Here is a 22,613-nt window from a genome sequence, read left to right on the forward strand (position 1 = left end):
TGCATATAGGGCCGACCCAATCCTTCTATCCAGATTCATGAATATATCATTTATCATTATGTTAAACAAAACTGGGCTAATTACACTCCCCTGTGGTATACCATTTGCTATACTGTATTCTTCTGACATCTCTGATCCTACTTTAACTTTGAACTTTCTGTTCGATATGAAATCAAGGACCCAGTTATAGAACCTACCTCTAATTCCCATCCTATTCATCTTAATCAATAAACCCTCCCGCCACATGGAATCATAAGCCTTTTCAATATCAAAGAATACAATATTCATCAACTCTTTCATTTTAAAGGTTTTCTCTATTTCATTACTTACTCTAACTACAGCATCCATTGTTGATCGTCCTTTTCTAAACCCACACTGATAAGTTGTAAGTAACTCTCGACTTTCAAGGAAATAGTTAAGTCTTCTGACTAGAACTTTCTCCATCCATTTGCATAGATGTGATGTAAGAGCAATAGGTCGATAATTCACAGGGTGTTTTGGATCCTTACCGGGTTTATTAAATGGTAAAATTAATGCACTTTTCCATTGCTTTGGTATTATCCCTTCTTCCCATATTTTGTTAAATAAATCTAATATTTTTCCCAACATATTTTCTGGTAGATTCTGGAACATAATATAACTCAATTGGTCTTCTCCTGTTGCAGTATCTTTACTTTTATTTAATACTATTAGCAATTCATTGATATTAATTTCAACATCCATCACACTCTCCTCACTATCCTGTTTTAGTAACACATCCCTATTCTTTTTTATCATCCTCTCCTTCCCTCGTCTATGATTTTCATCCAGATGGTCTCCACTATGCACCCCTGCAAACTTTTTCCCCAGCACATTTGCTTTTTCTTTATCAGTCACATACATTGTTCCCTTATCTTCTAATATAGGTATTTTAGTAAACACGTTTTTCCCACTCATCTTCTTTAACATTGACCATACATCTCCTATCTTAATTTCCCTTCCTATGGCAGAGCAATAATCCCTCCATGCGTTTTGTTTACTGTTTTTAATTACTCTTCGGGCTATAGCTTTTTTCCTCTGATAATTTATTACATTTTCTTGGCTGAGGTTCTTCCTTAACCTTCTTAATGCGCAATTTCTTTCTTTTACAGCTGTTGTGCACTTTTCATTCCACCATGGAACCATTTTCCTTTCCCCTCCAATTGACTTACACGGTATACTTTTCATTGCTGCCTCTATTATCTTATTTGTGATCTTAACTGTGCATTCCTCTATGCCACCTTCCATTGATATTGAATTTGCTGCTTTACTACATTCCTCCCTGAATTTTCTCCAATCCGCTTTTGAAAAGCACCACTTTTTATGTCTGTGTCTTTCTTTGATATCTACTTCTGCGTTTATTGTACAACTTATCGGAAAATGGTCACTTCCTATACTTGTGGTTTCATTTACATACCATTCACAGGAACTTGCCAAGCTATGTGAGACCAGAGTTAAATCAATGCATGACATTGTATTTGACCGTATATCTATTCTTGTTCCATTTCCCTTGTTTAAGCATACTAACTGTCTGATATCCATGAGTTCTTCTACTACTATTCCATTGTGATCTGTTTGCTTACTTCCCCATAAACTATTATGTGCATTAAAGTCCCCACACCAGATCTCTCTACCACCATGCCTCCTTATTATCTTCTCCATTGTTTCAACATCTAGTAGTTTACAGGGGTTATATATATTAATAATGATTATATTTGTATTTGCTTGATGTATTTCAACAATCACACATTCTATTTCATTTGCTGTTGTTATTCTATTATATATTATTCCATCCCTCACAAATGTTGCACACCCTCCCCCTTGGTTTTCTTTTCGATCGAATCGCACTGATTCATAGCCATTCAACACATAATCCAGCTGTGGTCTAAGCCACGTTTCTTGCACACATATAATATCAGGTCTTTTCCTACTTTCTGTTATATATTTCTTAAGTTCTTGTCCATTTGCTATTAAACTTCTTGCATTCCATTGTAGGATGTGGAGTACCATTGTGATTTTAATTACCGTTCTGAGGTCCTGCATCATTATGTATAGTCAACATACTATGTATTTCTTCTGCTTTCACGTCTTTGATGTTTAAATATTGTTCTGCCGCTTCCACAACCGTTTTGATCCTGTCACTTTTCCTTTCCTGCCTCGTGGCCACATTGATGACTTTACATATAAAAGCTACAAAGTTCTTTTTATTTACTACTAATGTGTCTTCTTCAATTGCACACTTATGATTACATTTCTGTTGAGGGGCATTCCATTCTGATTGAGATCTTCTATGGTCTGTTCTCTGAGGAAGCCCTACTACTTGTCCTGTCTGGTCTATATGAGTTTCCTGATTCTCTACTGGTTTATTTTGCTTAATTACACACATACCTATATTCTTTACTGCTTCAGCATATGATACCTTATTTTCTCTTTTGTATTTTTGCACTTCTTTGGCATGTCTTTGCACTTCACAGCCGCCATATGCGGCACTATGTTCTCCTCCACAATTGCAACATCTTAGTTTAGCATCGCTAGCACACTTCCCATAGTCATGTTCTCCACCACACTTTGCACACCTTTGCCTCCACTGACATTGCTGTGCCGTGTGTCCCATTCTCTGACATTTGTAACATCTTAGTGGTTGAGGAATGTACTCCCTCACCCTAAAATTCATACATCCTATACGTATGTCTGTCGGTATTGTCTTTTCAAATACAAGTAATACAGACAAACTGTCACTTTTTACTCCTCCTCTGCTGGTTTGGAGTCGTCTAGCTTCTGTTATTTTGCCACCTCTTATTTCTCTCTTCACCTCATCCATGGACATTTCCAACGGTACGTTTGATATAACTCCTCTTATTACTGCTGCCTCTCCTGGTATGTGTACTTTTATTTCTCCTCCATCAAGGTACTTCAATCTCATAATGTTTTCTTGCTGTCTTTTATTTGCTGTCGAAATTAGTATTCTTCTGTTATTGAGCATTTTGGCGTATTTAACTTTCCCTATTTCTTTTTCAATTGCTTTAGTCAGATGAACTGGGTGAAAATGTCCTTTATCTTTGCTCATTGTAATAAGAACTTTGTATTCTTCATCTGACTCTTCTTTGCCATTTGTTTTAGCTCGTATTTTTTTCTTTGTTTGTCTTCCATCATGATCTTTCCCGCTGCTTGCTTCTGACCATGACTGTTTCCTTGCTATTTTAACCTGTGTGTACTCCATCTCCTCTGCCCCTTCGTCGCTAACATCATCTGAGCTACAGCCCATTGTTACACTCACGGTACAGTTTGGTTGCACTCGCACTTCAGCTCCCTCCGCTCCACCGCCACCAGCTCTTCGTATCTCTTTTGGTTTGTTGGAGGTCGTGGCGCACCGGTCTCGTCGTACCGGGCCCATATAGGCCGTCGGCCGAGACCTATGCAGTCCACTTCCCACAACCCACCTCCAGTCCAGATATCAAATCTCTCAACTGTATATTCAATACTTATTGTATTCCTTATCTCGCACTTTTCGCGCTTCAATTTTGGCGCCTCGAGCATTCGACAGTCACTTCCGCCTCCTCCCGTCACCAGCCAACCGGAAGTACGAAAACCAAACCGAAGTGCGACATCTAGCGGAGAAAGCGATGAAGTTCAGTTTCAGAATTCTACCTCAGTTACGTACACGCACATCGGATTTTGTTTACCACACACGCATGGGACACGTTCAGCCAATCAGAGAACGAGTCTACTCCCTTGTCAGATGATGGCGCTACTAAGCTTTAAGTGTATTTTTACATAATTATTAGTGTTAGTGGTTTGAAATATGGTATATCTATCGATCTACACACAAGGTTCTAGTCTTTCTCTTGGCAATATTGCTGCACAAATTAACACAAACACCCCAAAACGATGAACATCAGTTTTATTTCATGCCGGGAAAGGCACATTCTTACAACAAATCCAACTGTGTTGATAGGCTATAGAATTTCATATGTATCCACATTCAAGCAGTGCATATCTTATGATCCCAGTGGATAAATGTAATAATAACATTAACACATTTTGTTAATCACAAGAAGATATAGCACACTGGATCACTGACAATAAGTATGCACATTTTGACCAGAGGAGGAAATACATGTGCACCCTGTTGTCCATAAAGTTTGACTGACCTTTTACATTAAAATAGACATAAAGCACAGAACACTACATTGGCGTCGTTTTTTTTTTGTTTGTAATAGTTTAGTTTGGTGTCAGTGGTGAGTCAGTTTAGTTCCACTCAATTTCACTTTATTTGCATACAAACATTCTCGTTGCATCTGTTCTCTCAAATGTATATACTTAATGTGAGTATATTTAAAGAACAAGACTCCCCTTTCATTTGAGGCAAATTTGATTTTACACATTGTACAACCAGTTTCTAAACCATCATTTCACACCTTCTCGAACGCAAACTGTATAGAACAGATAACCACCGTCTGAGTGCATAAACAACTGTGCTTTCTTACTTGTGTCCCACTATGAGACAAAGCAACACCCATGAATGAATGTCTTGGAGTGAGCAAAATATTGAGCCCATTTTAAGATGAAGAGGATGGATTGGAGAGTTTGCATTAATTGTCGAAGACACAAACGCCTGAAGCAGTCATCACAATTGCACATCATTCGACTTGGCTTCTGGTATTTCCGAATAAATGCAAAACTATATTTATATATACAGAGGGACACAATCTGATTAAGGAGAAGTGCATGGAGTAATTATCAACATGACTATAATGCGACTGCCGTATTCTGCATTCATGCTGGGCCTCAATACTGTATCGGTTGGATATTGTATAACATGAAATACTGAAGAAATGAATTTGTTTAAATTTGTTTATGTACAGCGTGTTTCGTAGATCTGTTGAATATTATTAAATCTTCATGCAACTATGTGGTTAATAACATGTGCACACATAGATTTTTGGTTGCTCTACAATATGTGAACAATATGTGGAACCATTTAAACAACTCTGTGAGTCAAAAAATAGCATACTGTGCAGTATATGAGTTATAGTATATGTCTGGATTATTCCATTACTCTGAAATAAACATATGCATACCTTTGAGTCGCTTCCCATAAGAAAAGTCATCCAGAATTTGGTGAATGACCCAGTGCTGGGTCAGTAAGCTTTGCATCTGCAGCATTTTGTAGAATATAAAATATGCATTCCATTCAGAAATCCATTCAGATTTCATGACTTTTGCATTTCATGACACACTTCTCATCACTTCCACTTGTGTGTCCTTTTGCTGACATGGAACACAAAAATATATATGTATACTGTATATATACTGTATAGATTTTTTTAAAAAAAAGCACAACATTGTTTGCATCAGTTCCTCTCATCTTCAAGTCCATCCATTATTCTCTTGCTGGCAGTGCGCCACTATTCCAGCTTTATCTCAGAGCACCAGTGGCCGCCCTCATCCTTGAGATGTGTGGCCTTGTATGTAACAGCTCTTAGCCGGGAAGCAGCCTGAAGAACATTTGACAACCGCCATAAAAAGGCCGTCTGCTTAATTCTGCGACAAAAGCCCCAAATGAATCGTTGGCTATTTGTCCATGGACCTATTGATTCTCAGTGTGTGGAGAGTGTCACTGACTGCTACAGGCTTGTCTGTGTCTGTCTTGTTGCTGTCTTTTTTGGACATGTCGGGCTCCCATAGGAAGAACTCATGAAGGAGGGTGTTGACCGTGTCGGGACACTCCATCATCACCATGTGACTTCCTTCCTCTATGACTTTTAGGAAGGCAAACAGGAGGATCTAAGAATATAAAGTAGATTGCAAAATAGGTAAGAGTACAGTGCAAACAGGACAAGTCAGCATTATTTTCCATGCGGTTATATATACCTCTGCCATGCGCTGGTCTTCATCCATGGGCACAAACTTGTCACACATGCCATGAACCAGAAGGATGGGCACTGTGAGCTCAGCATGGTAAACCTCATCCCCCTCTGGCCAGTACTGCCCACTCATCATGGCACGCAGCACGAATGGAGACACATTGAAGGCATTGCCCTGCTTCAGCAGCTGCTTTTCTTTGGCACCCTGATGAGCGAATCCAGCTCTTCAATTTGACAAGAAAACCAGAATTAGCGTGAAAACTGGCGAAGTCTGACGACATTGGCATAAAAGTGAGATACTGGTTCATATGGGTATTGTTTTTTCTGCCGATCAGGATACCAGAGAGTGATGATGTTGTGCGCCACACAGCAACAAGATTGCTAGCTCTGTATGTCTGCGGCCTGTAAATGTGCACTTTGCAATGACTGTAAAGTGCTGGTTATGATGAGGGAAGTAAAGTTTAATACTTCTAATCAAATATCTGACCCCAGGAAGACTCACGCCAGCTAGCGTACCTGCAGCACAATAATAAGCGACGGGAGAGGTGCTGAATAAGTCCAGTAAATAATTTCATACTTTGCACTTTACTTTGTTCTTATACGGATGTTTGTGTCAAATAGAAATGTGCAGTTTTCCAAATTGTGTCATTACCAGCCTTATTTAACTGGATTGTTATTTGTGAATGTATTAAGTCTGACCTGTCTTACTTGTTGATAGAAGGAGAACATGTTATTTAAGTTGACTATTGGGCATGATTTTTTTAATGACTATTTTGTTGAGAAAAAATGTTTAAAATGAATATGGCACTTGTTCTATAACTTACATTTAGGCCTGTCACAATAATCGATATGTCGGTTCATCGAACAGTAAGAAAAACAGGTAGATAATTATGAATAAATAATATAAATAAATATCAATTGACGTGCATGTATGCGTATGTGTTCCATCTGCTGGTTTCTCTGTACCAAACAGGTTGGATGACAAGCGGGCTCACTCTGCATCTCTCTGTGTGCATTGGTTCTATACTGAAATGAACGGAGAGAGTGAACCCTCCTGTCCTTTCATTCAGCCTCTTTGTGGAGGCGGGGCTAAGTGAGTTTATACAGAGCACAGAGTGTTAGCAGTTAGCCTTGTGTCAGTATACAGTACGCTAGCATGAATTAAGGCACAGGAGCGATGATTTTTAAGGCGAATGCCACATCCCCACTGTGGGAATATTTCCGTTTTAAACAGAATGAACAAAGTAGTGACAAGGAAAAAGGGGAACACGACCAACTTGCGCCTAAAGCACATGTGTCACACTCGTGCCTTGGATGGCCGAGACGCTGCATGTTTTCTCTCCAACCAGTTTCTTCAGCAGGGGATTTAATTGATGAGCTCCTTCCCTCAAACTGAAGGTGTTGATCATTAAAATCACCTGCTTTAATGACTGGCTGGAAAGAAAACCTGCAGTGTCTCGGCCCTCCATGGCACGAGTTTGACACCCCTGGCCTAAAGAGATGAAGCGGCGAAAACAATCCTTGTAGTCCCGCGGAACATTATGTGGGAACTGCACCACCTCGGGAGAAAGTGCCAGCCAAGCTTTGAGCTTCACAAGTCTGCCACCTCGTGTCACCTTGCGTCTACGTTTTCCTGGGAAGCAACGGCTCCAACGCAGCAGGAACTCTGGCACGTCAGCCAGGTACGAGGGGCGTGATTTGTTTGCCCCCCCCCCCCCCCCCCCGTACTCTTGTTTCGCACAGGTGGCCAAAATGTCCTACATTTTAATTCCTGACGGTCATACGCCAGAATGGAGTCAATGGTCCTCACAAGAAATGATAATATGAAGATAAAACCGATCACAGTGAGCTGAGGGAAGCCGTGAGCCAGATAAACAGGCTTAAATTTTGCCATATAAATAAAGAAAACATTTTCTTAAAAATGCCGATACTATCCATTATCGACAATAATTTGTAGCACAATTATCGACCAGCAAAATTTGTTATCGTGACAGGCCTACTCACATTGCCGTATTTGTCTTATTTTGCACAAACAGTGCTTATTTGTGAAATGCAACCTGTGGCATCATATTAAAAGAACATCAGTTTGAGGGAAGAGCTGCTGACAATATCGGAAATAAGATGCTAGACAATATCGGTACATCGTATATCAGATAAGAAAGCCAATATCGAGTATCTCTAGTTAAAACACAACAATATGTTACTTGGGGTACATGCGACTGATGAAAGTTCTATGTGAACCACTACATGACTCCAAATCAGCCAGCTTGAGAGCTTGTTAAAGAAGACTAATATACAGTATAATGTGTAGTGTTTGCTTTCTGGGATGTTTCACATTAAGTAAACAGCCATCCCTTGTTCTGTGCAGAAATGGAAGATGTTAGACTTATTCTTAACCCTAACAATCACAGTCTCTGTCTGCGTCTTTGTTGGTATCGTCTAAACTTAAACTCTTACTTGAGGAAACTCCAGGCCAGACAGGGTGAAAGACAGTGGAGGACACAAGATGGCAGCTGAAAGATGGAACAGAGGCTGGGCTCCAAAGCTGTGGGACCTCCTCCGTTGATCATTACCACCTTGTGGACAAGGTCGGGATACTCGTGGGCCAGGAATGTGCAAAACGACACTCTGGAAGATACAGCGTCAAGATGTTAATGACTGGAAGGAATCGGTTTGAAATAAAGCAAAATAATCCAAATGGCAGGGTTCATATACGTTTTTGTAAGGTCAAATTCCAGCAGTGTGAAGACATTTTTAAACATTATTATTTTGTTAAATCACATTAAAACATGGTATGACTCTGAAAACAACAAAACTGCTTTAGGAGGGCAGTAACTTTGTCGGTACGGACCGGTGCTTAGGACAAGAGAGCTGCAGGTTCAAATCCATCCATCTTCAACGCCATTAATCCTCACTAGGGTTGCGGGTATGCTGGAGCCTATCCAAGCTGACTTCGGGCCAGAGGGGGGGCACACCCCGGACTCGTCGCCAATCAACCTAACAGTCATGTTTTTGGAATGTGGGAGGAAGCCAGAGTCCTCGGAGTACCATGCAGCCCCAAAAAGGCACTCATCCCCAAACTGCTCTAGCCTACAACCCTGTGACAAAATTTCTAAGAACTCTTTGATAAATATTTGTGAAAGTACCGTTTTTACCTGAATATAAGACAGTATTTTTTTCCCCAGAAAACAGTCTGGAACAGACATGTTGTCTTTTATTTAAAGACCCAAACAACTTCTCCCTAAGAGATCAAAGCCTCTTTTCCTGTCACTCACACATACCCTTGACTTGACCCTTAGTTGGGCTAGTTCGCAAAAAAAAGAGAGGTCATCGTTGTTTTGGCCCGAAATCACTGTGTACATGCAATTTATGCTGAAAAACAACAGCAAAAGCAGCAGGTAAACCTACTGTTAATTCAACCTGAAGAGATGTTGGTTGCCCCTTATTTTTATATTAATTTTGTATTGTTTTTATGTTGAAATAAAAAAGCAGAAGTAGCAGGTAAACCTTCTGTTGAAATGTTGGTTGTACTTTCTGTACTTTTGGTGAAAATGTATTGAATATTGGAAATGAGAGCAGAAAAGGTTAACTTCCTGTGAATTCACCCTGAAGCGTTGGTTGCACTTTATTCGAATAAAATGTGAATGCATTTACCATTAATTCTTGTGTACTTGTTTGCTACTCATTACTCATGTCATCCATAATTAATTTACACCTGATTCCCTTACAAAAACAACAGGAATCTAGGAAACTTCATCTGCACTGTCCAGTACCCAGGTATTTATTTCATAGTCACACTGGTTGAATTTTTGGCTAAAAAGTTGCTGAATCGATTTAAAGTTACTAAATTGTTTCGAATCTAATATTGAACCAATATTGTCCTTGAATCGTATCGGCAACCAAGAATCGTGATATGAATCGACTCGTTATTAAAACGAATCCTTACACCCCTAGTGGTAGTGTAGGAATTAAAGTAGCACTGTACAGTTGTCGCGGTTAATTGATTCCAGACCCGACCGCGATAAGTGAATTTCCATGAAGCAAAATTCTGCATTAATAAATTAAATATTTTCGTGGTTGGAATTAGTAGTTAAAGAATAGAAAACCTCTTTATGAATTGCTAAATAAGTTCTTTTTACCATTATTAGAGTACTGTAGACATGCAATAACACCCCTATAGTCACCGTTACACTTTTATTATTCTTTGTTTACACCACCTTGCTAATGCGCAGGCTACTGCAGGGACACAAAGAGACGGCCACGGCTTTAAGCATAGCATGCTAGAGAGCTAACTAGTGAGTGGGGAAGAAGGACAAAGTGAGAAGCCAAAAACGTACCACTTCCACACAGAATGGGAGGAGAACTTTTTTTTCACTCTATCATGTCAGACATGCCGTGGCTGTCTATATGCGGTGTGACGGTAATGTAATGTAATGTCATGTTTCATCAATGTTAAACGTGTCATTACTGGCGCCTAGTGACCAGAATATTATATATGACCTGTCTTTCAATATTTTTTTTTACTAATAATGGGCCATAAACAACCGTGAAACAGCCATCATTCATTTAATAAACACTGAGATAGAGTGAGGGAGCGATGTCAAAGTCAGCCATGCTAAGCCACACTCCAGCAGTTAATTTCTTTTTACACTTGAATGACAGCTAAAAATGGTGAAATGTTAAACATTGCCTGGAAACACAAATAGTCAAACACTCACCCATACGAGTGGCCAATGAGAATGTTGCGTTTCCGAGCATATCTCTTGAAGATGGCACGCAGGTCCTCAGCCAGGGCATAAAAAGTGTAAGCCGCTGCAATCTGCGGGGCGGTGCTGGCTCCATGCCCCGCCAAGTCTGGTGCAATGACCTCATAGCCCAGCCGAGAGAAGAAGTCCAGCTGGCTGCTCCATATGTCCAACGAGCCTCCAACGCCGTGCACAAAGAACAGCGCTACGTCCGAGTGCGTCCCCTTGCAGCTTGTGATCACTCTCTTGGAGTCGATCAGTACAGTGCGTTTGGGCTTCCGGCGACGGCGGCGAGGAGGCGGGGCAGGCTTTTGCTCGCCAGGAGGTGGAGGAACAGGAGGGGGAACTGGGTTAGGATCCGGGGAAGAGGGCATTTCCTTGTAGTCAGCAAGCTCCACTTCGACAGTACTACACGGTTCCAGGTCACCATCCTGACACTGAAGGATCTCAGAGTGCAAAACATCACCGAGGTTCTCAATGACCAGCTGACCATTACGGTAGACTGTGATCTTCCTCTTGCAGTGGACACCACTGTTGGTGTCCTCAGAGGAGCGATCACGCTCACCATCCTTCTGCTCTTTCCCTGCGACATGCTCGTCGCTGACAACAGGCTGACGTTCAGGGACGATATGGCGCACTCGCAGGACTCTGCCAGGTTTCACCTCCACAAATTCAAAGCCATTGGAGGGTGCTGTCGACTCCAGAGGCAGAACGAGACGGGCTGCCTTCCCGGTTAGGCAGCAAAGTATCCCCTCAGTGATACTGGTCAGCATGGTGCCTTTCTGCACAAACAACAAACCACATATCCTCTGTGTGAACTAAACTGCATAGAAAGACAAAACAACAATACAGCAACAGTTGTGTTGAACTGAGATTATATTTTTGTTGTCAATCAGCACCAAGAAAAAACACTACAGGCTCTGACCTAACATTGACCTATTTTGTCATCAAGTAACACAATTTGTCACTGGTTGACAAGAAATTATTATTTAAAGTCATCAGCTTCTCTTTGGAGCTTGTTATTCAACAGCATGAACTGATTTTATTTTCGAGTCGGCCTATTTTACCTGGTGGTGTTTTGTTCGTTGAACTTGACATGTTCAGTTAATATTACAGCAGCTTAAAACAGTATTATTAACAGTATTATTTAGTTTTACCAACAAAACAACCGCCTCTAACCGGCTGACAAGAACACCTCAATATAATAATGCACGAGTGCGGAAACAGCTAATTCATAAATAAGATTATAACAAGGCCGTCAAACTGTGATTTCTCCTGGCCAACCTGCGAAAGAAAAAGTGACTACAGTGGATACAACAATTCATCATTCATGAGTCTGCAAATTCACAGACTTCTGGGAAAAAAAGGTTTAATTGTATTTTTTTTTTTTGCATCGATAAAATATTGCATTTTAAATAGACATCTTTTTCCCATAAACATACTGTATTTTCTTTACCGTAATTATTTACAAATACGTTATAATACAGGTAAAATGTACAGCACACATGTCCATCCGTCCATCCATTTTCTATACCGCTTCTCCTCATTAGGGTCGCAGGGGTATGCTGGAGCCTATCCCAGCTGACTTTGGGTGAGAGGCGGGGTACAGCCTCGCCCGTTTGCCAGCCAATCGCAGGGCACATATAGACAAACAACCATTCACACTCACATTCATACCTATGGACAATTAAGAGTCACCAATTAACCTAACATGCATGTTTTAGGAATGTGGGAGGAAACCGGAGTACCCGGAGAAAAGCCAGCACACATGTACGACTGTTAAAAAAGCCCACAATTTTTACATGTTTATGTTTAACTGATGTTTTTTCGTGAAGCATTGCGATGTCACACTTTGTTCGGCGGCCCTTGAATGCACTATAGTTGGCATCATCTTCCATTATCATTCATGGGTGGTGAGTACCTATACAACTGATCATTTCAAATATGTTTAATAAGTGAGTGTGAGGCGTATTTAGGGCTTAAAGTTGGATTGGGCATTGTGAAAAGCGGGTCTCTAAAGGGAAATTTCACTCCAGTTCCCTCACACAGTCCAAAAACATGCATGTTAGGTTAATTGGAGACTCCAAATTGTCCATAGGTATGAATGTGAGTGTGAATGCTTGTTTGTCTTCACAGCATGTGTCCTGCAATTGACTGGCAGCCAGTCCAGGGTGTACCCTGCCTCTTGCCCAAAGTCAGCTGGGTTAGGCTCCAGCATACCCCCGTGATCCTGTGAGGACAAGCAGCATAGAAAATGGATGGATGGATAAAAGTCAATTTCCGTGAAATGGGATTCCTTCTAAAAGTTTAATATTTTTGTAGTTAGAGCATAGAAAACCTATTTACGACCTTCTAAATACGTTTTTAACACTATTAGAGCCCTCTAGACATGAAACAACACCCCTATCGTCACCTTTTCATTGGTATTACCCAATATAATCGACATGATAACAGAAAACAAGCCATCTAAGACATAAATAAGACTCATACTGGTGTGTGTTGCTGTTCATAGTTGAGTTTTAATTTGGTGCGGGTTACAGTCGCAACAGTAGCCTGTGTTAGTGTTTTAGGGATTGTGCCTGTTGTGAGATAGTTCAAACCTGCAATAAAAGCTTGTTGTCACGGTGATCAAGCCTGGTGCTTGTGTGTCTCACCGAACATTACAGTAACTACTGACCAATGTAGAATACTACATATTATCCCAGCATCTTTGAATGCATCTTCTGAATTCCCTATATTTGTATTTTAGTTGATTTAGACATTTTTATGCATGAAAATGCTTAATTCAGGCAAAAAAAACATACAATTTGCTTCAATATGCATATTTTTGACTAATAATAGGATGTATTCAACCACAAAATAGCATGATTTATTAATTTATATTAATAATTTATATTTATAATTTATTGGCTAATTTATAGATATATATTTTTTAACGTGATAGGGTGAAGCGTGAGAAGTATGATCATAATTATTATATTTTTAAAGTTTAAAAAAATTCTTGGGATGTAGAATTTCCTACGGCTAAAAAGATCAGCGTGTGCCGTAAAAGGCTGCTGTGCATTTTCAGTTGAATTGTTCTTCTTCTTTTTTTTTTTTTTTACCAGTTACTGACAAGTAAAATCCTTCATTTAACGTCCAAATGCGCTGAACAAATGAATGCCCCAAATTTTAAAAGCTCATCCGTGACACTCACCTCAGAATCGAACGCTTCTTATCATTCCAAGTTGACAGAGAGACAGCATGACCACACTACTTGTTTTTCAGTAAACACTCACACAACATTACCACGCTGGACTGACACTTGCTATTAATATCACTTCTCTTTGGCATGGTAAGCATTAGAATATATATATGTCATTCATAGGACACGCAGACAGTATGTGTCACAACGAGACGACACTTCCCCCAGTTTCTGTTGCTGAGAAGAGAAAAATAGCTTAACTGCATTTGTGCAGATGCAAGCAAACCATTTCACATTTTATGTAACACACTCAGACTGTCTCTAGGTAACAGCGAGGAAGAGTCCCATTTATTGTTTCCAGGTAACAGAATCATTGAAAAAACAGAGCACCGCTCTCTTGAAAATCCTCTCCATATCAGAGACTAGACGCACATAGTACATGCAAGTATCGCAGCCCTGAAGATGATCTTACATTTCCTATACACAAACACATCATTCACTGTAGAATACTTACATTACTTTACAGCATGAAGTAGCATATGTATACTTGTGTGTACAGCCTCCTAGTAAAAGTAGAAGTGACAGCATCCAAAATTAGCATAAATGTCATCACAAATGAGCATAAATCACCTCTGTCAAAATATATGCTTACTTCCAAATATCCTAATCCTCATGAAAGGATGATTTACTTAATGTACTTAACATTTGAATCTTATTTAGGTGTCTAAAAACTGCCAAGTTTGGATTCATCATGTTGGAACGGATTCGTAACGGATTCTCTCGATCGGTTCTCCTCATTGTTGAGTAATTGCGCAATGAAGCCAACTAGAGTGCACTACTTGTCTGTAACCAGCAGAGGCGCTGTTGATTCAGGCTCAACTTCTTTGTGATGTAAAGAAGAAGACCATAATGTCAACATGAAGCTATGGGAAGTTGAACTACATTTACGGACCGAAGCTATAGGCAGCATTATTTCACTCAATACAACTCTGCAATCGAAACGGGAGTTCAGAACATTCAACAAAAAAAACACCTCATCCTGATAGATAACAATTATTTTATTTACAGATTTGCAATTGAGTCAAATGTCCATCTGACTCCATTTTCCTTTTGTAGCAAATGTGTCGCTTATTTCACTATTTACAATACTTTCTAGTAAGGGTGTCACAAGATCTTCTCTCACAGGATCTTGTGAGATTTCTCGTTCAGAAAAAAACTGTCTCATGGGCACTAGGCCTGGGACAATAATAAATTAATCAATCACTCAATAAATAACAATGAAGTTGATAATTTTGCCGGCCTCGATACATTGCCATGTGCTCAATGTATACTTTACTGCCTTTTGTTCCGGAGAAAGCACACAAGAGCTAATTAAAAAAAGTCACAGATGGAATGGCTATACTAAAAAGATGGTTTGATAAAAATACATTATCCTCGAACCCAAGTAAAACTAAAACAACGATACTTGGCAATAGCAGAAAGAAACAATACAAACTGACGGTGTGTACGTTGAAAGGGTGAGCAAAAATACATTTTGGGGGACCAGGTGTAGAGTACTATCCATGACCACAGCCAATGTATTTTATTTTATTCTGTACTGTGCGTTTCAGCACTTGGCCTCAATCATTTCAACTAGACATGTGTTTTCTGCAAGTGTCTCGTGTGGGGAGGATGTAATCATGTGTAATGTAATTCAGTTTTAAGTTTTTATTATGTTTATAGTGTCTTAATGCGTTTTAACTGTTTTAACCGTGTCTTAATGTGCTTAACATCAACCTGTCCAGGGACAACAGACGGAAATTAGCCTTTGGCTCGAGTCCGACATATTTACATATTGTGTATATGCTCATTAATATGGATTGTCCCTATCTGAAATAAATAAATAATAGATGAAAAAATGAGCTGGAAATCTCACATCCAAAATATACAACATAAGGTGGCGAGAAATACCTCAATATTGAATCAAGCAAAATTTGTCCTTGACCAAAAATCACTCCATACTCTTTACTGCTCTCTGGTATTACTGCAGCATGTGTAACGTATTGTGTGGAGATATGGGGTAATAGCTATAAAAGCACATGTCACTCACTAACTATGCAACAAAAATCATCAGTTAGGATAATCCATAACGCCGCGTATAGAGAACATACAAATCTTTTATTTCTAAAATCACAAATATTAAAATTCGGCAATTTATCCCATTTCCAAACAGCTAAAATTAAACACAAAGCAAACAATAACCTGTCACCCTAAAATGTCATAAAATACATTTCTACAAGAGAGGAGAAATATGATGTTGGGGAAAAACTAAACATAAAACACTAATACGCGAGAACAAGGCTAAAAACCCACAGGATTTCAGCATGTGGAATCCAATTATGGAACGGATTGAGTAAGGAACTCAAACCAAGCACCAAGATGAGCAATTTCAAGAAAAAATACAATCAGTCGATGTTTGCAAAATAGAAGTTCGAAGAGTCCTGAAATTGTTCCAATTGTATTGATTATTAGTACACTGATTATTATATATGCTAATTATTTATTATGATTGTGGAAAAAGGAAGTGAATAAATGTATTTGAATTGATGTGAAATGGACGGGGGGGGGGGGGGGGGGTAGGATTAAACAAGCTTTGCTTCTTCCTACTCCTTTCGGACATGTGGAACTACGAATTGTACTATGTAATGTATTCCATTGTAACTTGTATGCATGTTGAAATATAATTTAACCATTACCATTACCATTACCATGTGCATGCGTGTTTGTTTGTTTTTCTCGTCTCCCGCCTCCAAGCAGGCAGGAAGAGAGTTCACTCTGTGCATTGGTTTCAGCACCTTGGCGTGTTTGTTCCATAGAACAACGGCATGAACGGGGTGAGCCATCTTGTCAGTCATACATTCTCTTTGTCTCGGTGGGTGGAGCCCGGTAGCATGCACACAGAGTTCAGAAGAGTGCGTAACGTGGTAGAAATCAAATTAGTAGACTGCAATATAGTGTCATATTTTTACATTTCTATCATGGGACTTTTCTTATAAGTAAAGTTCAAATCTCATTTTGTCTCGTTCTCGTAGACCCGATCGCGTGTCTCGTCTCGTAAGCTGAGTGTCTCATGACACTCTTACTTTCTAGTAATCTTTTAACATTTGCAGGTGAATCCGACGTCATATTTTCGGTACTGCATTGGATGAATGGCAAAAAAAACATGGCAATTGAGCCAAAATTTAAAGTTGAGGTACACTGAAAACTTGTTCATTTTTTGCAGCGTTCAATCACCGCCACATCATTGAAAAAATATAACTGTACAATGTTAAAGTCATGAGAAACAGCGAAAAACATTCACGTCAGTGATAACAATTGTGATGATTGGACATGGACACCATACAATAATTCATTTAATAACATTTTACCCCTCCGTGAATCACCACCTTACCGTGGTGGAGGGGTTTGTGTGCCCGAGTGATCCTAGGAGCTATGTTGTCTGGGGCTATATGCCCCTGGTAGGGTCTCCCAAGGCAAACAGGTCCTGGGTGACGGACCAGACCAAGAGTGATTCAGAAGACCCCTATGAATAAACACACGAGGAGAGACCGCACCTCGCCCGGAAGTGGGATACCGGGGCCTCACCCTGGAGCCAGGCCTGGGGGAGGGGCTCGCAGGCGAGCGTCTGGTGGTCGGGCTTTCACCCGTGGGACCCGGCCGGGCTCAGCCCGAAGAAGCCACACGGGATCTCCCCCCCGTAGACCCACCACCTGCGGGGGCAAGCATAAGGGTCCGGTGCATTGCGTTTTGGGTGGCGGTCGAGGGCGGGCACCTAGGCGACCTGGTCTTCGGCGGCCAAATCTGGTTCTTGGGACATGGAACGTCACTTCTCTGGCGGGGAAGGAGCCCGAACTTGTGAGAGAGGTTGAGACATTCCGACTAGATATAGTCGGACTCACCTCGACCCACAGTTTGGGTTCTGGATCCAAACTCCTCGAGAGGGGTTGGACCTTGTTCTACTCTGGAGTTGCTGCAGGGGAGAGGCGGCGAGCTGGTGTGGGCTTATTAATAGCCCCCCGGCTCGGTGCCTCTGTGTTGGAGTCATCCCCGGTAAACGAGAGGGTCATTTCCCTACGCCTTCGGGTTGGGGAAAGGGTCCTGACTGTCGTTTGTGCGTACGCGCCAAACGGCAGTTCAGAGTACCCAGCCTTCCTGGAGTTCATCAGAGGGGTGCTGGAGAGCACCCCAACTGGTGACTCTGTCGTTTTGCTGGGAGACTTCAACGCCCATGTGGGCAATGACAGTGTGACCTGGAGGGGCGTGATTGGGAGGAACGGCCTCCCCGATCTGAACCCGTGCGGTGTGATGTTGTTGGACTTCTGTGCGAACCACAGTTTGTCCATCACAAACACCATGTTCCAGCATAAGGATGTCCATAAGTGCACATGGCACCAGGACACCCTAGGCCGCAGGTCTATGATCGACTTTGTAGTCGTATCATCAGACCTGCGTCCGCATGTTTTGGACACACGGGTAAAGAGAGGGGCTGAGCTGTCAACTGATCACCACCTGGTGATGAGTTGGATTAGATGGCGGGGGAGGATGCCGGACAGACCCGGGAGACCCAAACGTGTAGTGAGGGTGTGCTGGGAACGTTTGGCAGAGTCTCCTGTTCGTCGAGTCTTCAGCTCTCACCTCCGGCAGAGCTTCTCCTGCATCCCGGGGGAGGACGAGGATATCGAGTCCGAATGGGCTCTATTCCGTGCCTCCATTGCTGAGGCAGCCGATCGGAGCTGCGGCCGCAAGGTGGTCGGTGCCAGTCGTGGCGGCAAGCCCCGAACCCGATGGTGGACACCAGAGGTCAGGGCTGCCGTCAAGCTGAAGAAGGAGTCCTATCGAGCATGGATGGCTTGTGGGACTCCTGAAGCAGCTGACGGGTACCGGCAGGCCAAGCGGCACGCGGCTTCGGCGGTGATCGAGGCAAAAACTCGGGTGTGGGAGGAGTTCGGTGAGGCCATGGAACACGACTTTCGGTCGGCCTCGAAGAGGTTCTGGCAAACCGTCCGGCGCCTCAGAAAGGGGAAGCAGTGCCCGGTCCACACTGTTTACAGTGGGGACGGGAGCCTGCTGACCTCGACTGAGGATATAGTTGGGCGGTGGAAGGAATACTTTGAGGCCCTTCTCAATCCCACTGACATACCTTCCCTAGAGGAAGCAGAGACTGAGGATACGAACGCGGACAGTTCCATCACCGTGGCTGAGGTATCTGGGGTAGTCAAAATGCTCCCCAGTGGCAGAGCTCCGGGGGTGGACGAGTTTCGCCCTGAATTCCTCAAGGCTTTGGATGTTGCGGGACTGTCTTGGCTGACACGTCTCTTCAACATTGCGTGGAAGTCGGGAACAGTACCTCTGGATTGGCAGACTGGGGTGGTGGTCCCCCTTTTCAAGAAGGGTGACCGGAGGGTGTGTTCCAACTATAGGGGGATCACACTCCTCAGCCTCCCTGGGAAAGTCTATTCCAGGGTGCTGGAGAGAAGGGTACGACCGTTAATCGAACCTCGGCTACAGGAGGTGCAATGTGGTTTTCGTCCTGGTCGCGGAACACTGGACCAGCTCTACACCCTTGCAAGGGTCCTGGAGGGTACTTGGGAGTTTGCCCAACCGGTCTACATGTGCTTTGTGGACCTGGAAAAGGCATTCGACCGTGTCCCTCGCGGTGTCCTGTGGGGGGTGCTCCGGGAGTATGGGATTGGTGGCGCGCTACTACGTGCCATTCAGTCCTTGTACAACCGGAGCAGGAGCCTGGTTCGCATTGCCAGTAGTAAGTCAAGCCTGTTTCCGGTGAACGTTGGCCTCCGCCAAGGCTGCCCTTTGTCACCGATTCTGTTCATAATTTTCATGGACAGAATTTCTAGGCGCAGCCAAGGTGTCGAGGGAGTCCAGTTCGGGGACACTAGGATCTCATCTCTGCTATTTGCAGACGATGTGGTCCTGATGGCCTCATCGAGCTGTGACCTGCAGCGTTTACTGGGACGGTTTGCATCTGAGTGTGAAGCTTCTGGGATGAGACTCAGCACCTCCAAATCCGAGGCCATGGTTCTCAGTCGGAAAAGGGTGGATTGCTCCCTCCGGGTTGGGAATGAGGTCCTGCCCCAGGTGGAGGAGTTCAAGTATCTCGGGGTCTTGTTCACGAGTGAGGGAAGGTTGGAGCGTGAGGTCGATAGGCGGATCGGCGCAGCGTCTGCAGTAATGCGGTCGCTGTACCGGACCGTCGTGGTGAAGAGAGAGTTGAGCCGGAAGGCAAAGCTCTCAATTTACCGATCGATCTATGTTCCCACCCTCACCTATGGTCATGAGCTTTGGGTCATGACCGAAAGAACGAGATCGCGGATACAAGCAGCTGAAATGAGTTTTCTTCGTAGGGTAGCGGGACTCACCCTAAGAGACAGGGTGAGGAGCTCGGTTATCCGAGAGGAGCTCAGAGTAGAGCCGCTGCTCCTTCACATCGAGAGGAGCCAGCTGAGGTGGCTCGGGCATCTAGTCCGGATGCCTCCCGGACGCCTCCCTGGTGAGGTGTTTTGGGCATGCCCAGCCGGGAGAAGGCCCCGGGGAAGACCTAGGACACGCTGGAGGGATTATGTCTCACAGCTGGCCTGGGAACGCCTCGGTGTCCTCCCGGTGGAGCTGGAGGAGGTGGTCGGGGACCGGGAAGTCTGGGCTTCCCTACTGAGACTGCTGCCCCCGCGACCCGGACCCGGATAAGCGGAGGAAAATGGAATGGAATGGAATAACATTTTATGCACTTGGAGTAATTTGGCCCCATAACTATAGCAGCTGGTGTGTGTAAGAAGCAAAACAGAAGGCGTTCGAGACGCTTCCCATTGTAATTAACCCAAGTGACGGTGGTGGACACAAACGGTAACTATATTTATTGGGTTTCCAAAGTTCTTGTACTTTGTCAATACGATCTGTGTTGTAAAAATTGTGTGTGTTTTGCAAAATTGTGTGTGTATTTTGCAAACAGCACATCAGTTCATATCAGAGCCCACTTAATAAAACGTGATATTCCTGTCAGGTTTTTGTGTCCTTTTCAACTCCCCTCCAATATCCAGGATTAAAACACCAATCAAGAAAAGACCAAACATTATCCAAGATTAATTTTATCATCGCCGCACCTCAATAATGTAACAATTACACGCATTTCTAGCTACAACTAACAATTTCAAAATATACGCGGAATGGAAGCTGTAAAGCCACTCTGCAGGTTCGGAGAATGTTTCATATGTAGTGTGCTTTCAGTAAAAGAAATACCCACACAATTCAATGAACACAAATTCTGACTTTACCAAGATAATAATGCACAGTTTTGATTGACAATGTCAGAGTTATTGTATTGTGGTTAGTTTGCAGTCGCACACGAGAGGCAAAATATTGCCTCTCTATGATGCAGTGCAATTCACTGCAAACCTACAACCACAATGATCACAACAAGGCTTTGTTATATTCATATTTTTTTCAGGCAGCTCTTGTGTTTGCATTTCATTTCACTGTGCAGGTGTACCTAATAGAGGGGCTGATAAGCGTTTGTATGTACTGTGTGGTGCCAGGACGGTCTGAAGGTCAGTGCATCCAATAAGTACGTGTATCAGCTGGAGTAAATGTTGACAGGCGACATAGACCTGCATGAAGCATTCGGAATGAGCATCTATTATTGTTTCGCGGTCATGTACATGTACCACTGATCAATGATGAGGTAAGGTGATGCACGGCATGAGGGTCTGTTGCTTCTCTATATGGCATCCCCATCAAAATCCACCCAGCAGCATCTAAATGAAATTAACCTGCTGACCTACTAATATGTAATCACTCATCAATCCCGAAAGCAAACAAGTGTTGTCCGCGTTGCAAAAAAATGAGGTTATGTCTGCCAGTACAGTAATACTAAGCAGCTGGTACACAGCGTGCTGCTCTATTTTTCCCCCCCCAGCATGGATACACATGTTGCAGCGTGGCGCAGTTTGGCACTAAATGTACGCAAGTCAAGCGTAACCCACTTCTTTCTGACCACAATAATCGCGCAACAATCATGTTGAATGTGCTGAGATGTGCGTTGTGATTCAACATCACTACAAAGCAGCATGCAATGAATGCAAAATAATAGCCAAACAAGCTTATTACAGCCAAAAACAAGATAGCACTGCATGCATAAAGAATGAAAAGACACATTCCGTAGCACCACAGCTTGCAAGCCTTAACGCTACTTTTAAATTATTGATAATATATGTATTGTTTTTGCGCCACTACATAACAAATGCACGCATGTTTACTGATGAATATGACTTTTTCTACACATTGGACAGCAATATACAATACAAGCCTTTACATAGTCTTACCTGCTCAGAATGACCTATTTGATGAAGGTGTTAGAAGTCAACCAGATGACCGTCAAGGGCCCACAAAAGGATGCATTTGATGCAATAGCAAGATACTGCAAAAGAGTCAAAACGCCTCATTGGATTCCTAACAACATAAAATGACTTAGATGGATAATAGAGCGTGCATTCATAAAACTTCCCCGTTTGCATTGCAATAAAACGCCCATCACGATAAAATGCAATGTTTTTTCCCCCCCATCTCCCTCCCTCTCAGCATCAGTCACTGCGCACCAGGGCAGACCTACCCAGCCCTGCTGTCCTTCTCTGCGCACCACACTCGGGCTGCTGTCACTCTTGAGCGGCAGGAGAGAGAACCAATAGGAGGAGGCCGAGCACTCAGCGGTAGCCAATGGAAGAGTGCAGTCTCCTTGTTGCTAAGGCTGGC

The 22,613-nt window shown here is 42.6% G+C and overlaps 1 protein-coding gene across 1 annotated transcript; it reads right to left on the bottom strand.

Moving 5' to 3' along the window:
* Nucleotides 1-3,918: 3,918 nt before the first annotated feature.
* abhd8a (abhydrolase domain containing 8a) lies at nt 3,919-22,455 on the bottom strand. The gene is made up of 5 exons (XM_054760112.1): nt 22,187-22,455; nt 10,604-11,412; nt 8,343-8,513; nt 5,893-6,109; nt 3,919-5,805 (listed from the first exon to the last, which is right to left on the bottom strand). Exons 2-5 carry the CDS (start codon nt 11,401-11,403, stop codon nt 5,593-5,595), a joined length of 1,401 nt encoding a protein of 466 aa, XP_054616087.1. The 5' UTR covers nt 11,404-11,412; nt 22,187-22,455; the 3' UTR covers nt 3,919-5,592.
* Nucleotides 22,456-22,613: the final 158 nt, after the last annotated feature.

The sequence above is a fragment of the Dunckerocampus dactyliophorus genome, chromosome 2 (assembly GCF_027744805.1).
Source record: "Dunckerocampus dactyliophorus isolate RoL2022-P2 chromosome 2, RoL_Ddac_1.1, whole genome shotgun sequence".
Lineage (NCBI taxonomy): Eukaryota > Metazoa > Chordata > Actinopteri > Syngnathiformes > Syngnathidae > Dunckerocampus > Dunckerocampus dactyliophorus.